Source organism: Phascolarctos cinereus, unplaced genomic scaffold (assembly GCF_003287225.1).
Source record: "Phascolarctos cinereus isolate Bilbo 61053 unplaced genomic scaffold, phaCin_HiC Scaffold_2;HRSCAF=192, whole genome shotgun sequence".
NCBI classification, from domain to species: domain Eukaryota; kingdom Metazoa; phylum Chordata; class Mammalia; order Diprotodontia; family Phascolarctidae; genus Phascolarctos; species Phascolarctos cinereus.
This window is the reverse complement of record NW_027555625.1, coordinates 62,135,940-62,151,604: the sequence shown is the minus strand read 5'-3', so window position 1 is coordinate 62,151,604 and position 15,665 is coordinate 62,135,940. Positions and strand designations below refer to the sequence as shown.

Here is a 15,665-nt window from a genome sequence, read left to right as displayed (position 1 = left end):
GCTTATATTTCTAATCTCCATGTTTTATATTTCTATCTCCATGTTCACCTCCTTCCTGTCTCCCTTCTTGTTCCCCAGGGTCTAACCATAAAGCCTCTCGTCAAGTGGCTAAAAGTGAAACGAAGTGACCACCACAAGCCCACCTTGAACCAGGAACTACATGAACATGTGGGTATCAGTTACATGGCCCCAAAGGATTGTCCCTTTTCCTTCTTACCTCCTCCCATTCTTTTCTGGCTTTCTGGAGGGTTCTTGGGCTGGAAGGGACTATGTCTAGGCTCTTCCAGATATGAAATTTTAATTTGGTGCCCAAGCTCTGGGCCTTCTTCGGGAGTAGGGCCAGCGCCGTGACTGGGCTTTCCTGTCCCTTCTATAGACCTTTGACCATATTTTGGCAGCTGTGGAAGATGTAGTTGGTCACCATGGCTACCACTACTGGAGGGATAGGTGAGCACGTCCCCCTTCCCTCCCCTCCTGAAAAGGCTGCCTCAACAGCTCCCTCTTTGCTTCCCGGGGGGCAGAGATGGGCCAAATGCTATTATTCAGGCCTAGCAACCTGGGAAGGTCTTGGAAGAGAGCCCCCAGAGAAGGATAACAGCTTACACTTTGAGGTTTACAAAGATTTCTTACTCTCCCATGATGAGGCAGATAGCACAAGCAGCATTGTTACCACTTTACAGATGAGGAGAATGAAGCTTGTCTGGTGACTCGTCTAGGTCACACAGTTAGTAAGTGTGGGAGCCTGGACTAGAACTCAGAATCTTCTGACTAAGATCAATGCCTTTTCTACTAACCCCTATGGTCCAGAGACAGTTCTTGGAAGGTCTTTCCAGAGTACTTAGGGAATTCAGGGAAGGGAGTATTCAGGCACCCAGATCTATCCCCCCCTGTAGGTGGGAACAATTTGACAAGAAATACCTGAGTCAGCTACTGATGCGCCGGTCTGCCTATCGTATCCGGGACCAGATCTGGGACGTGTACTATAAACTCAACATTCGAGACGCCATCAGTTTTGTGGACCAGGTAGGTCTTAATTCTGCCAGGTGGGTGGGGCAAAGTTGGGTTTGTGGGGCTTCTTAACCTGGGGTCTGTGAACTGGTTTTTTAAATGTATTTTTGATAACTGTATTTCATTATATTCAACCAATCAGTAAGCATTTATTAAGTACTTATATGTGCTAGGCTCTGTGCTAAGTACTGGGAATACAAAGAAAAGCAAAAGACAATCCCTGTCCTCAAGGAGTTTACAATCTAATGGATTATAATTGGTTTTCTTGGTAACCTGTGTGTTTTATTTTGTATTTTTATTTTTTGTGCTTTTAAAAATGTGATTCTAAGAAAGGGTCCATAGGTTTTACCAGACTGCCAAACAGAGCCTACAACACAAAGAAGATTAAGAACCCCTGATCTGGTGCAATGGCTAGGACTAGAGTGAGTGGTAAATAGCTTGGGGCCCTGGATGAATAATTCATGGTCTCTGGAAACTGGTGATTTAAAAAAATAGTATTTTATTTTTTCCAATTATACGTAAAGACAATTTTTAACATTCATTTTTTACGAAGTTTTGAGTTCCAAATTTTTCTTCCTCCCCTCCCCTCTTTCTAAAAGAGTAAGCATTTTGATATAGGTTATATATGTTCAATCATGTAAAATATATTTCCATATTAGTCATGTTGTGACGAAGAAACAGAACAAAAGGAAAAAACTAAAAAAAAACAGTAAAGTTAAGGTAGTATGCTTTGATCTGCATTCAGAGTCTATCAGTTCTTTCTCTGGAAGTGGATAGCATTTTCCATCCTGAGCCCTTTGGAATTTTCTTGGATCCTTGTACTGCTGAGAGGAGCTAAGTCATTCATAGTTGATCATCACACAATGTTGTTTAAACTAGTGATGATGATGGAGTGTTGGGGAAAGGGTGTCAGACAACCTGGTCCTAGAGTTGAGAGTGAAGTACCGACTCTAGGCCATAAACATCCATCTGAGATCCATTTTCATATCTTTAGGGAGGCCATGTCTTATCCTCATCAGGGCTCACACTACCCTCCATGCCTAGCCGTAACTCTGCAGCAGAGACCTCTGTCACCAACCTGCTGTAAGTACCACTGTGCCTACCTCCCCACGGTAGGCTCCCCTTTATCAGTGTCAGCCTCTTCTCTCCCTCAAGCTTTCTCCACCTCTGTGCCAGGCTCCTCTTTATCCCACCCCAGGTTCCCTCCTCTTCATTGCCCCCAGAGAGTTGCATATTTAGCCTAAGGCTCTTGCAGACCCCTCTGCAATTTGCCCCCTTGGCTTACTTCCAATAGGCGGGAGAGTGGCAGTGGTGCCTGCCTGGATCTACAGGTGATCGACACAGTTCGAAGTGGCAAGGACCGGGAGGATGCCATCATGCACCATCTGCTCAGTGGAGGCCTCTACAAACCCCGTCGGAGGGTGAGATACACATAGGTGGGGAGAGAATCCTTCCTCAATGGCCTTTGGCCTGGAGGAAATCAAGATTCAGGGCTGGGGGGCAAATAACAAAAACCAAAAGCAAAACCACTTGCCCAGAACCTGCTATATGGGAGGCTATGTAGAGTAATGGAAAGAGCATTGGATTTGGAATTTGAAGACCTGGGTCTAAATCCTAGCTCTGACACTGGCTTATGTAATAGCATGTGGCACTTTTCTTCCCTTAATCTGTAAAGTGCATAGAAAGGCCTTGTACTAATTACCTAGGATCTAGAACTGAAAGGGATCCTCAAGATCACCTCCTACCAGGGATTCTTAGGCTGGGGTCAAGGAACTATTTTTTTGTGGGGGGAGGCTAGGCAATGAGGTTAAGTGACTTGCCCAGGGTCACACAGCGTGTTATGTGTCTGAGGTCAGATTTGAACTCAGGTCCTCCTGACTCCAGGGCTGGTGGTCTATCCATTGCACCACCCCTTCAGGAACTATTCAAAAACATATTTTGGTAAGTGGGTTTCAATATAATTGGCTTCCTTTGTAAACCTAGGCATTTTATCTTATACACTTAAAAACATTCTTCTGAGAAAATCGGAGAGGTATGTGATACAGAAAAGGTTAAGAACCTACGATCAAAGCCAACCTCTTTATATTAAAGATAGAGAGTAACGTTCAGAGAGGAGAGACTCACCCAAGGCCACACAGGGAGCAAGTAGTAAAACTGGGATTTGAACTCAGGTCTTTTGACTATTCTTTCCACTACAGCATCAGCATCATCATCTATGACATTTATTTAGCACTTTAAGGTTTGAAAAACATTTTACAAATATTATCTCACTTGATCCTTACAACAATCCTGGGAAGTAGGTGCTATTATTATCTCCATTATACAGATGAGGAAACTGAGGGCAGAGGGGAAGTGACTGGCCTGGGGTCACATAGCTGGTATCTGTGGTCAGATTTGAACCCAGGCCTTCCTGACTTCAGCTCTAGTGCTCTATCCACTGTGCCATCTGACCTGCCTCTCACCTTACAGGATTGCCACCAAGAAAACAATTTGCAAACCTGTAAGTGCTATAGCCATGGTGAATTATTATTGATTGTGAATATGTCCATAGAGTTCAGAATTTGGATGAGGAGATGCCATACATGGGTGGAAAATGAAGTAAGTAAATTGGGCAATATGTGAGAAAAGCCAGTTGGGTTGATAATCAGCTAGTCCCTGCAGGTTGGAGTACAAAAGGAAGGCTTTGGAGTAGAGGTGAGAAAAGAGTGTTAGACGGGGGGACTGACATTTGTGACTTGGGGCATTGTCAGTCAGTAGCGAGAGGAAAAGAAATGCCAAGTTTCATACGAGGACCAAGGAAATAGACATCAGTTTCAGCTTCGGAAATCACAGAATCCTTCCCGGAGGAGATGGCATTTGAGAGCGGGGTATTGAAGAATGGTCAGGATTTTACCTGGGGAGAGGACTCTCTGTGTGTGTGTGTGTGTGTGTGTGTGTGTGTGGTGTATGCATAAGGGAGGGAGGGAAAATAAAGATAGAGAAATTTTTCGAAATATGAGAGAGCACAAGATATGTTTAATGCACATAGTAAAGCATTATATAAATGTTAGCTATTTTTCTTGTTATTTTGATGGATGGCAATTAGTCCTATTTTTTGGAATAAAGAGGACAGCAGAAAATGGGGCAGCTAGGTGGTGCCATAGTAGATAGAGTACTGGGCCAAGTTCCAGGGAGATGATCTTCCTGAGTTCAAATCTGGCTGGCCTCAGATACTTACTACCTGTGTGACCATGGGCAAGTCACTTCACTCTGTTTGCCTCAGTTTCTTCTTCTGTAAAATGAACTGGAGAAGGAAATGGCAAACCACTGTAGTATCTTTGCCAAGAAAACCCCAAATAGGTTCACAAAGAGTTGGACATGACTGAAACAACTGAACAACAAAGCAGAAAATGAGGTGAGCTGAGGCTGAAAAGGTAAGGTAGCCAGAGATTGTAAATGACCTCGAATTCCTGAATCAGGCATTTGGGCTTCCTCTTGTAGGCAATAGAAGAACCGAGGGATTTTGAATGAGAAATGATAGTACTACAGATCTAGAACTGGAAGGGAATCCAGAGACCTTCTAGTCCAACCCAAGCATCTTATAGATAAGGAGACTGATGGAAAGGGAAGTTAAGTGACTTGCCCAAGGTCATGTATCTGGTATCATGGGTAGGGCTTGGACCAGCTCTTCTGACTCCAGAGAACTTGTTCATTCCATTGTGCCCACCTGTTTCCTGATGGTGAGAGGAAGGAGAGGGCGTGATCAAACACAACCATGATCATGTTTTAAATAGTGGGAAGTGGAAGAACCTGGATTCAAACCCAGATCTTCCACTGAGTCCAGAGCTCTTTCTCTTACTTCACTCATCCATCTGGCCCAGGTGACCAAGTTAACTTTTATATTGCGCAGCTCTGATCACGTCCCACCAGGAAACAGCCTTGCACAGTGGAAAGAGACTCTGGAGTCAGAAGACCTGAGTTCAAGTTCTACCCTTGATAATTATCATCATAATAGCTCATAATTTGTATGGCACTTTAAAGTTTGCTAAGCTCTTTGCAAATATTATCTCATATTATCCTCACAACAATCCTGGGAGCTAGTTATTATTACTATCCCCATCTTACAGATGAAGAAACTGGATTACACAGGTTAAGCGACTTGCCCAGGGTCACACAGCTGATATATGTGTGAGGTGGGATTTGAACTCAGGTCTTCCTGACTCCATATATAGCATCCTATGCACTGCATCACTAAGCTGCCTGTATGATCTCAGGCAAATTATTTAGACCCTCTGGGCCTCAGTTTTCCTCTCTGTAAAATGGAGCTCATAGTACTTTCACCATTCCACTGAAATCCAACTCCTATGCCTCATTATATTGTGCAGGTGACCCTGGATTCTCAAAGGCTGATGCCAACAGAATGTAAGCCCTGGCAGCCCTTACTGAGCTGGAAAGGCTTCAAGGACAGTCTCAATGACAAGACTGTATATCTGTTGTCCAGTAGCTAGCCTAGCTATGTTTGGAGTGGCTGCTCACCAGACAATTAGCCACAGAGTGATGAATGTTTTGGCCATGGCGCTTTGTGGAGATTACCCTCTATGGCATGGAGAAACTGTAATTTTCACTGGTGGAAGAAGTACCTACTAAAGGAAATCATAGATTCTTTTTTTTTTTGGGGGGTGAGGCAATCGGGGCTAAGTGACTTGCCCAGGGTCACACAGCTAAGAAGTGTCAAGTGTCTGATTTGAACTCAGGTCCTCCTGACTCCAGGACCAGTGCTCTATCCACTGTGCCATCTAGTTGCCCCAAAATCATAGATTCTTAAAGTACTAGATGAAAGGCATAGATTTAGAGCTTGCTGAGACTTCAGAGGTCATCTCATCCAGCCTTCTCATAGACAAGGAAACTGAGGCCTAGTGATATGTAGCACCTTCCCATATATAGGCTCCCAGACATGTACCCCAGATTCAAGGCATTTTGGTGGTCAGCAAATCCATAGTTCATGAGCCCCCATTAATGTGTTTACTTTTACTTGTCCAACTAGAGGCATATTAGTTCAGAGCAAAAGATATTTGATCATACAAAATACAACATACAAAGTCACAGAATCACAGAATTTGAAAATTGCAAGGGACCTCACAGGCTGTATATTCCAACCAATGCACAAAAGGAATCCCTAATATACTATACTTGGCCAAGGGGAAGGGCCTATGAACTCTTTAGTTTAGAGCTACAGAGCTAACCTCAGTGCCTCTGTGTTGTCAGCCGCATCCAGCCAGTTAGCTAGAGAGGCCCTTTGGCATTTTAAAGTTCACCATTTATTTGAATTATTTTTCCTTTTGCTGGACTCAGGTTCCTTGATCCTAGTCTCCCATTTGACTTGGGGTCAGGAAATTACTTTCAATTTCTGTCATCTAGTTTGTGTTCTTTCAAAACATCCCAGGGACTCCACTTAGTAATAGTGCAGAAGGAACCACCAAAACTGGTTCTTTTCGATCCCCATCATGCCCTTGCTTGCCATGCAGATCAACTTGGGGCAAGACTGAAAGGACCAGGTGAAACCAGGGCTGTTGGTGATCTCTACCCCAGTTTCTAAATACTGCATTCAGCCAGCAATGGAATCCCTGGGATGTTTTGGAACCTGGGTCCACAGACTCCAGATCCAGTTATTTGTATTGCACCCTACTCCCTACTTGGAAGACTTATGGTTAGTCAAGTGCAGGAGAAATGCGAGTTATTATCAATGAGAAAAATGCAGGAGATTAAAGGACTAGTGATGAGCTTACTGTAGTAGCAGGTGATGCTGTAGACCTATACTTACATGGTCAGGCATTGAAAGAGAGAGCTGGGGACAGATACAGTGTGGTATAGGAGAAAGAGCTTTGGATTTTGAATTAGAAGACCCAGATTTGAATCCCAGCTCTCCTATTTAGTACCTGGGTGATTATAGGCAAGTCACTTGGACCTCAACTCTGGGCCTTAGTTTCATCCCCTGTAAAATAAACGGATGGATTAGATCAGGGGTTCTTAACTTGGGGTCCATTAACTTTTAAGAATATTTTTGATAACTATTGCACACACAAATATTCCAATAGAATTGATTTCCTTTGTAATCTTGTGTATTTTGTTTTATGCATTTAAAGACATGATTCAAAGAAGGGGTCCATCAACTTCTCTAGATTGCTGCCAAAGGAGCCCAGGATACACAAAAAGGGTTATGAACCCCTGGACCACACTAGATGACCTCTAAGACCCCCTTCTGGCTCTAGTCCTAGGACTTGGAAGCTGATGGGGGAGAGGGGAAAGAGAACCCTCAAAGATGGCCAGCAAGGGCCCTTGTGGAGGCCATGGGATGGCACTGACCAGGGCCTCACCGAGGGCTGTTGTTTGTAGTACAAGGCCAGCTGTAGCCGCCATTTTATCTCAGAGGATGCCCAGGCCCGGCAGGACAAGGAAGTATTTCAGCAGAACATGAAGCGGAGACTGGAGTCCTTCAAGTCCACCAAGCACAACGTATGCCTCTCTAAGAGCAAGCTGCGGCTCCGCAAGGCTGGCCGGAAGGTGAGTCCCTCCCTGGTTGTCTCTCTCCCCCGGATTCTCCCAGCCTCTTCACAGTGCCAGACATCATCCTTTCCCTTTGTGGCTGCTGCTTGAGGCTGATGCTTGTGGGCAGTTCTGGGCACTCTGCCCTTCCCTGCCTGGAGCCAGCTCGGGAGAGCAAGAGAGCTGTGGAAAACAGGCAACCTGAGATGGGCCATTGTGAGGAAATGACAAACCATCAAGTGTTACATAAATGTAAGAGATGATGGTGATGATGACTGCAGGGGCCCAGCTGACTGCTTGGGCAGCTTGACTCTTTTAAGGACTCCGGGATTATAGCTTGTCTGTGTATCCCCTTAACCCTTCCAAGTCCATCTTATAGTCCATTCTCTAGTAGAGGTAGATAGAAAGATAGATAGATAGACAGACAGATAGATAAATAAATGAGATGGATAAGATAGATAGATAGATAGATAGATAGATAGATAGATAGATAGATAGATAGATAAATAGACAGATAGATAGATAGATAGACAGACAGACAGACAGATAAATAAATGAGATGGATAAGATAGATAGATGAGATGGGTAAGATAGAGAGACATATAGATGAGATGGATTAGATAGACAGATAAATGGATAGATGAGATGGATGGGTTGATGATAGATTTAGATAGATATAAATAGATGATCGATACAAATAGATATAAATAGATGATAGATATAGATACCTAGGTGACAGATAGATGAGATAGATGGATTGATGAAAGATTTAGATGGAAGTAGATAGATGACAGACACAAATAGATAAATAGATATATTAGATATGGATAGATAGATTATAGATAGATGAGAGATGGATTGATGATAGATATAGATAGATGACAGATAGAGATAGATGAGATGGATAAGACAGATGAGACTATGATAGGTTTAGATATAAATAGATAGATATAGATAGCTAGATGACAGATAGATGAATAGATGGATAAATAGATAGATGAGAGCACTTGTTAAATGCTTACAATGTGCCAAGAGATGTGCTATGTGCCAGGAGTACAAACACAAGCAGAGAGAAGACAGTCCCCATCCTAAAGAAGGTGTACATTCTGATAAGCAAAGAGAGCAAATAAAAGAGAGCTGAAAAGTAGAGGGTGTGTGTGGAAGAGATCAGAGTGGGAGAAGGTGCCCAAGTAGAGACAAGGTGAAGAAGACGTCCTGGGAATCATGGGCCGGAGTAGGGGTGAAGTCAGCATGGCTGGCATAGGTGCTTCCTCAAATGGAAGTTCTAGGGAGGAGTTTTCCAATCAGAGAAAGAAGTCAGCATGAGATGGCTCAGGGGTGGAGGTGGAGAATTCATCTGGGGATCACAGGCTGAGCTGGGTTTGGAAAATACTGGTTTTGGGGTCAGAGGGTCTGGGTTGAATCCCAACCTTGCTACTAGCCTGACCTCATACCAATCCCTTACTCTCTGTACCTCAGTTTCCTCATCTGTAAAATGAGATGATTGGAATACATTATCCCTAAGGTTCCTTCGAGTCCAAATCCTATGACCTTATCTATGATTGAGAGTAAATTGGGGAAACTGGGGAGTGGCATACAACATCTTTGTTACCTGCTATGGAAGCAATGTGCTTAGGCCCTGAGACTTGGATTTGGAAAAAGAAAGCCAGAGACCCTAAGGCCAGAGCCATATTTGTATCTTGGCCCATTTGATAGCCTTGAGTCTCAGGGAGGGACTTCTTTTGCAACTGAGGGAGTCATCTCTGTCTGGGCTGAGAATATGGATGACCACCTTCCGCCTGATCTCCAGTGGGGCTTGCCCTACAGCTTGGTACCCCACCAGGGTAGCGAATTGGAATTTGGGTGCCAAGCCCCAGGGGTGACTTAGTCTTTTTTCCTTTGTCTCCAGAAGGATGGGTCAGCAGACAAAGATACTCCTAATGGGAAACCTCATCGAGCCTCAAACTTACCGGACACAGGCAAGCTAAGGGAGAAGGAACCGGGTGGAGGAGTGATGTGGCACTGGCCAGTGAAGCAGTTAATCAGCCAGCCTACCATGTGCCCAGGCCTGGGCCAATGTTGTAGGAAATACGACATGATGGCATGGTGGGAAGAGTACTGAGTTAAGAGTCAGGAGTCAGTTGTAAGGAGACTGGGAAGATAGGAAGGGGCCAGGTGGAGAAGGGCTTTTAAAGCCAAACAGAGGTTTTTATAGTTGATCAGGGAGGTAGTAGGGAGCCACTGAAATTTATTATGTTGGGAGGAGTGACTTACCTTTGAGGAAGATCACTATGATAGCTGAATGGAGGAAGGATTGTAGTGGGGAGAGACTGGAGATAGGGTTGTAACCAGCAGGCTATTGCAGTAATCCAGATGTGAGGTGATGCAAGTTGGTGCCTGCGAGGTGGCATTCTGAGGGGAGGGAAGGGGACATACATGAGAGGTGCTATGAGGCAGAGACAGGTTCCATGCAGCCTAGCTAGTTGCCTCCCTGCCTCCTGTAAGAAGCAAGTTCTTTCCATGGTGTGTTGACTTGTAGCATATCTCTGTAGGAGACCCAGGGGCAGGGACGAGGCTGAACCAGGTCCCTGGGAGAGCTAACCTGGGGTTTTGGAATAGAGGGACCTAGAGGTTTTCATTTCCGTCAGCTCAGTGTAAGTCCAGTGTGACAAGGCAGCCAGATCAGTTAATGCAATCACAGAAGGGAGATGCTTGCCCCACCGTCTTCAGCTCAGGGCTAACCACATGTGGAGTGTTGTGTTATTCTTTGGGTGCCACATTTTAGGGAGCATACTGGCAGTGGATAATGTATGGGATTTGAAGTCAGATATTAAAATCATGGTTTTGTTCCTTACCTCTGTGATCTTTGGCACATCACATTTGGGATTCACCAGTAAAACCGAAGGGATGGAATTATTTAATCCCATGTTGAATTAATCAATTATTTAATGTTAAAGGACCTTCCTAGTTCCAAACTTTATAATTCTTTTTATTTTTTTTGGCTAGGCAATGGGGTTAAGTGACTTGCCAGGGTCACACAGCTAGTAAGTGTCAAGTGTCTGAGACCAGATTTGAACTCAGGTCCTCCTGAATCCAGGGCCAGTGCTCTATCCACTGTGCCACCTAGCTGCCCCCCAAACTCTGTAATTCTATGACAAGCTAGAACACTTCTAGAGGAAGATTAACAAGATGGGGAGGGTGGGACAGCTGGATGCTATAGTGGATAGAGCACCAGCCCTGGAGTCAGGAGGACCTGACTTCAAATTCGGCCTTAGACACATACTAGCTGTGTGACGCTGGGCAAGTCACTTAAGCTGGTTGCCTCCAAAAACAATGGTGAGGAAAATTGAAACCAGCCCATTCATGGGAATGAAATTCCTCATGACACAAGGTATTTAGCAGAACCTGCTTACCAGAGATGATAATAAGAAGGCATTCCATTGCAGTAGATGCCCTCTGAGGTCCCTCCCCTGTGGTGAGGTTCTGTGATTCCCCAAGAAAGGAAGCAGCTGGATTGAGTCCCCTACCCCTGCTTCTGTTCCCGTCCAGCTGCGGTGATTTTAGCAGTGGAGTCCGAAGAGGAGAGTGACAGCTCGGAGACAGAGAAGGAGGATGATGAGGGCATTGTCTTTGTGGCCCGGGCCACCAATGAGGTTTTCCGAGAACACAAGGTGCCAGGTAATGGTATGTCTCCCCTATCCCCCAAGAAGTACCAGGATATACCCTCATTCCCTTCTCTTTTTAGAGATTCTCCCCCCTAAGCTGACCCCAAATGACTCCCTTTACCCAATGGCCAAGCACACCTGGCTCTAGACAGAGTAAGGGAGGCCAGCTTGACCAAGTAGAAGAACCTGAATCCACCTGGACCCAAATAATTTAATTTTTCAGTTTGACTAACTAAACTCTCTGTATGGGAATCTGTAGATTTGAAACAGCACTGGACGGAAGGTAGGTATGCAGGGTGATGGAGAGACCCTGGGCTTGGAGTCATGAAGACCTGAGTTCAAATACCATCCCAGACTCGTACTAGTTGTATGATCCTGGATAATTCCCCTAACTTCTCTGTTTCAGTTTCCTCACCTATAAAATGAGGGGGTTGGGCTCCATGACCCCGGAGGTCCCTTCCAGCTCTGAATCTGTGATTCTGTGGATCAGGTGACCTGGGCTTTTGTTCCCAGCTCCATCACCTGCTGTATGACTGGACAAATTGATTCCCATCTCTGGGCCTCAGTTTCTTCATCTGTGAAACGAAAGAGTTGGGCCAGCTATCCTTAACGTGCCTTCTAAGTAGCAATCCACGATCCTATGACTGCCTATAACTGCTTGGCCCAAATGCCATCTTTATTGTAAACCACTAGGCCTTTCAGCAGATGTAACGTTACTTTTAATCATAGCGTCAAACCTGTTGGGAACAGCAGTGGTTTTTCTTCCTGCTTGTCCATGGGGCTGCATATGGGTGGGTCGGTCCACAAGTATGCACTGAGCCTCTGCTGTGCTCCAGGTATGTGAGCCGGGTTTGGTTGCAGTTCTCTGGGTGGGGTGGCGCTTCCTCACTGGGACTCACTCCTTCTAAACCTGTTGCTCACTTCATCTGTCACTTCCCCTATTCTCAACTCACCTCAATTAATGCACTATTCATCTCCTTTGTCGCCTGCCCCAAGATAAAGAACATTTCTGGGTTTCCCTCCTTGGGTCCCAGATACTTCTTAATCCCCCTCTTGGTCCAGATAGCTTTGACTTGGAGAGAGAGAAAGAGATGTTAAAGTAAGACCACCCCTTAAGGGTATCATTCCCATTTTACAGATGAGGAAAGTAAGGCTCAGAGGTGAAGTGACTTTTCCATGGTAGCCTGGCTAAGTAAGCATCAGTGAAGAGATTTGAATCCAGGTCTTCCTGATTCTAAGACCAATATTTTAGCCATCATGTCACAAATCCAAGCTTTTCTACTTACCGCTGGGGTCATGATAGCCCTCACTCTAGGACTCAGTACCTATTACACAGGTCTGCAGGCCTACAGAGCAGGGAAATGGAGGTCAGGAATGGCCCTTGGTCAGCCTGGCCTGGAGTTCTGTCCCTTTGTTCCCCACTGGCTTAGAGTGGGGGGTGACTAGGTTAGCAGCCAGGCTGGTTCTAGGGCAGGATGTTATTGTCTGTGCAGCGGTCATATAGGCATTGACCCATACCAAGGAGTGACTTGACTTCTTCCCTGTGCTGTCTCTATTCCAAGGCTCTTCCTCACTGCCTGCTCAGTTCCTGCCCTTGACTCAGTTTGTCCCTGTGACAGATCATAGAACCAGTGTCCTTAGAGATTGTCTAGTTCAACCTCTTTGTTTTATAGAGGAGAAACTGAGGCTCAGAGAGATGGCACCTTCAAAGTCACATAGGTGTTAAATGGCGGAGCCAGGCAAACTCCAACCTTTGACCCCAAATCCTGGGTCCTTTCTACTGTTCCACATGGAATAATAACAATACTGAGCTGAGAATGCAGTCCCAATAGATTCCCTAGGAGAGGAGCCAGTGAGCCCAGAGGCCTTCCTTGCTTGCTTTCCCTAAGTCCCCTTGGACCACGTGTCTGCTGAGCTGTGTGCTATGTCCCCAGGGAGCATGGAGGTGTGCCCAAGCCCACGCATCATTCCCCCTTCACCAACCTGTGCTGAGAAGGAGCTGCCCTGGAAGAGCGGGCAGGGGGACCTGGCAGTGTACGTGTCATCAGAGACCACCAAGATTGTGCCTGTGGACATGCAGACGGGTTGGAACCAAAGCATCTCATCCCTGGAGAGCCTGGCGTCTCCCCCCTGCGCCCAGGCTGCCCTGAGAGCAGCCCACCCTCTGGCCTGTGCCCCGCCTCGGGGAGACGAGCTCCGGGACCCCCTGGCTGCTCTTGTTACTCCATCACCTGAACCCCATGCTGGCTTCACCTTCGCCCCCAGCCTCGCCAAGGCAGGCCGCTCCCGTAGCGAGAGCAGCGCCGATGCCCCTGAGCAGCAGGAACTGCAGCCGCTGATGGCACCAGAGGACCGTGGGTGCCTCAGTCCAGGCACTGCCAATGCCCGCTGGCTTATCCAGTTCAACAGAGCCGGTCGGCTGTAGCCCTGAGACCTGAGGGGTCAGAGGCGGGAAATGGGGAAGAGAGGGAAAGGAAAGAAGGAAGATGAGGAGAGTCCCCATATGGTGTTAAGGGGTCCAGAGAATGTACTTGGCAGGGGTCAAGGCCAAGGCTGAACTTGGGCTGAGTACCAGCCACCACAGAAGTGGGGACCCTCCTCTACCACACCACCCTGACCTTCTTCTTCATCACGGCTTCTAAGCTACCCTCTAGATGAAGAAGAGAATATGGAGCTGAAATCTGAGCATGCCTGGGGCCCTGGGTGATTGGATCTTTCCTTCTTTGTTTCCCTGGGGCAGCCCCTAACTCTGGCTCTGTTCAGAGGCCTTCAAGTGGCTGCTCCTCACCCAGCTGCCCTTTGCCCTTCCTCCTGCGTTATCAGCATCTACCCTCACTCCCCTTCAACTGAGGAGACCCGTGAAGAGTCCTTCCCAACACTGGGCCAGGTTGGGAGGGATCAGGGGTTGGCCTGGGAATCCCCGAGCCCCCTGCCGGTCGGGGTGTCTCAGCATTTGGGAACCTGAGGCTTCATCCACGCACCCTCATTCCCCTCAACTGCTTTGGACCGGGTGTGTGTGTGTGTGTGTGTGTGTGTGTGTGTGTGTGTGTGTGTGTGTATGTATGGTGTGTAGGGTGGAGGGAGGGGGAGATAGCTGCCCCCCCAATCTCTTCCATAGCACAGGCTTGGCCAGGTACCTAGAATAAGGTTCCTGGGGGTCAGTTACCCAACTTCTCTGAGAGGCCTGATAGGGACTATTCCTCAGGTGGGCAAATAGGAAACCCAGAGTGGGCTAGGGGATGGGGACAACAGTGATGACCTTCCTGGATGCCTTGGTTTCCAGTACAAATAGCTGCTTCCTTTTCCTGCCCTCCTCAAGCCAGCTTCTCCTTTCCCCTCCTCATTTTGTTCCCCACTTTTCTACTTCTCCCCATTTGACTGCTGGATGTTGTAATCATAGATCCTCTTTTTCCCTAAGGCCTCCAGGCTGGGCCTAGGCCTTCGATCAGGGCTTCCCCAGACATGGAATCACTCTTGTGTAAGAGAACAGGCTGCATGGTTTTCTGTCCAAAGGGCCATCTCTGATCAGGGCTGTCTGTGTGTGTGGGTCTTCTGTGGGAGGCTGAGGAGGTAGAGGTCGTAGGTGTTCCTCTGTTATCCTCACCCATATATACCCCATGAGGAAGAGAGCCCTCCCTCCTAAAACTATTGTTTGGATCCGCAATTGAGTGGAAGGGTCTGGTCATTGTAACAATTAAGTTGGGGCTGTCAGACCTGTACAGTGAGTGATCCTTCTTTCGGGTTAGTCTCTGCATCCCCTTTTCCCCCATTCAGTTTTTTGTATCTCAAACCCGAGAAACATTAAACATCTCTCAGATGGATGCATGGCCTTTCTCCATGTGTCTGGTGGCTATCAGGGGCCGTTCAGGCTGCGTGATGCTCCTTCCCATACAAGGGGTGACAGCAGCGAAGGGGGGTGGACTGAGGCTGCGGCCAACTTTGGGGGACGGAAGCTACAAGGAGGGGACTGGCAGCGTCTCATGGTCCCTCCACTCCCAGCGCTCCCAGGTACTTCTGGACAAGGGTCTCTCCATAGGTACGGATTGAGGTGGCTTCTCAGCCCTGTGATGATGCTAAGGAGTTTGGGCTCTCACAGCTGCTGAGTGCCAGTTCAAGAGCTATGCCGGATGGGATATTCCCAGGATGAGCCTCATGGGGACTCCCTCCTTCCCTTATCCAAGTTGGAAGCCAACTCTACTTGCCCCCAACGTGTTCCCAGAAAGAATTCTAAAGATGAGGGTGGATGGGATGGTCTGAAGGGCCTGAAGGAAATGAATCCTAGCTAAGGCTTAGATCAAGGCCCAGGACACTCCAAAGGGACCCCCTGAAAACCAATGGTGGGTAGCTTTCAGGAACCAAATAACCTTCCTACTGCGAAGTCTGATCAAATCACTCTCCCACTCAGAAACCTGTGATGTTCCATTATTATCATCATCATTACTATTATTATTATTTTTGTTCTAGACTTGT

At 46.8% G+C, this 15,665-nt stretch overlaps 1 protein-coding gene across 3 annotated transcripts in view; it reads left to right on the top strand.

Moving 5' to 3' along the window:
• Positions 1–15,016, top strand: part of SLC9A5 (solute carrier family 9 member A5) — a 29,284-nt gene extending 14,268 nt beyond the window's left edge. Inside the window, exons 8-16 of one of the 3 annotated variants that reach the window (XM_020989363.2) lie at positions 79–168; positions 377–447; positions 894–1,023; positions 2,003–2,091; positions 2,303–2,429; positions 7,381–7,548; positions 9,440–9,509; positions 11,080–11,208; positions 13,130–15,016. In XM_020989363.2, the coding sequence (XP_020845022.1) occupies positions 79–168; positions 377–447; positions 894–1,023; positions 2,003–2,091; positions 2,303–2,429; positions 7,381–7,548; positions 9,440–9,509; positions 11,080–11,208; positions 13,130–13,620 (1,365 nt within the window). In that variant the 3' untranslated portion in view covers positions 13,621–15,016. Of the gene's footprint in view, positions 1–78; positions 169–376; positions 448–893; positions 1,024–2,002; positions 2,092–2,302; positions 2,430–7,380; positions 7,549–9,439; positions 9,510–11,079; positions 11,215–13,129 lie in introns of all 3 variants that reach the window. The other 2 variants (XM_020989362.2, XM_078149429.1) reach the window with 2 other exon arrangements.
• Positions 15,017–15,665: the final 649 nt, after the last annotated feature.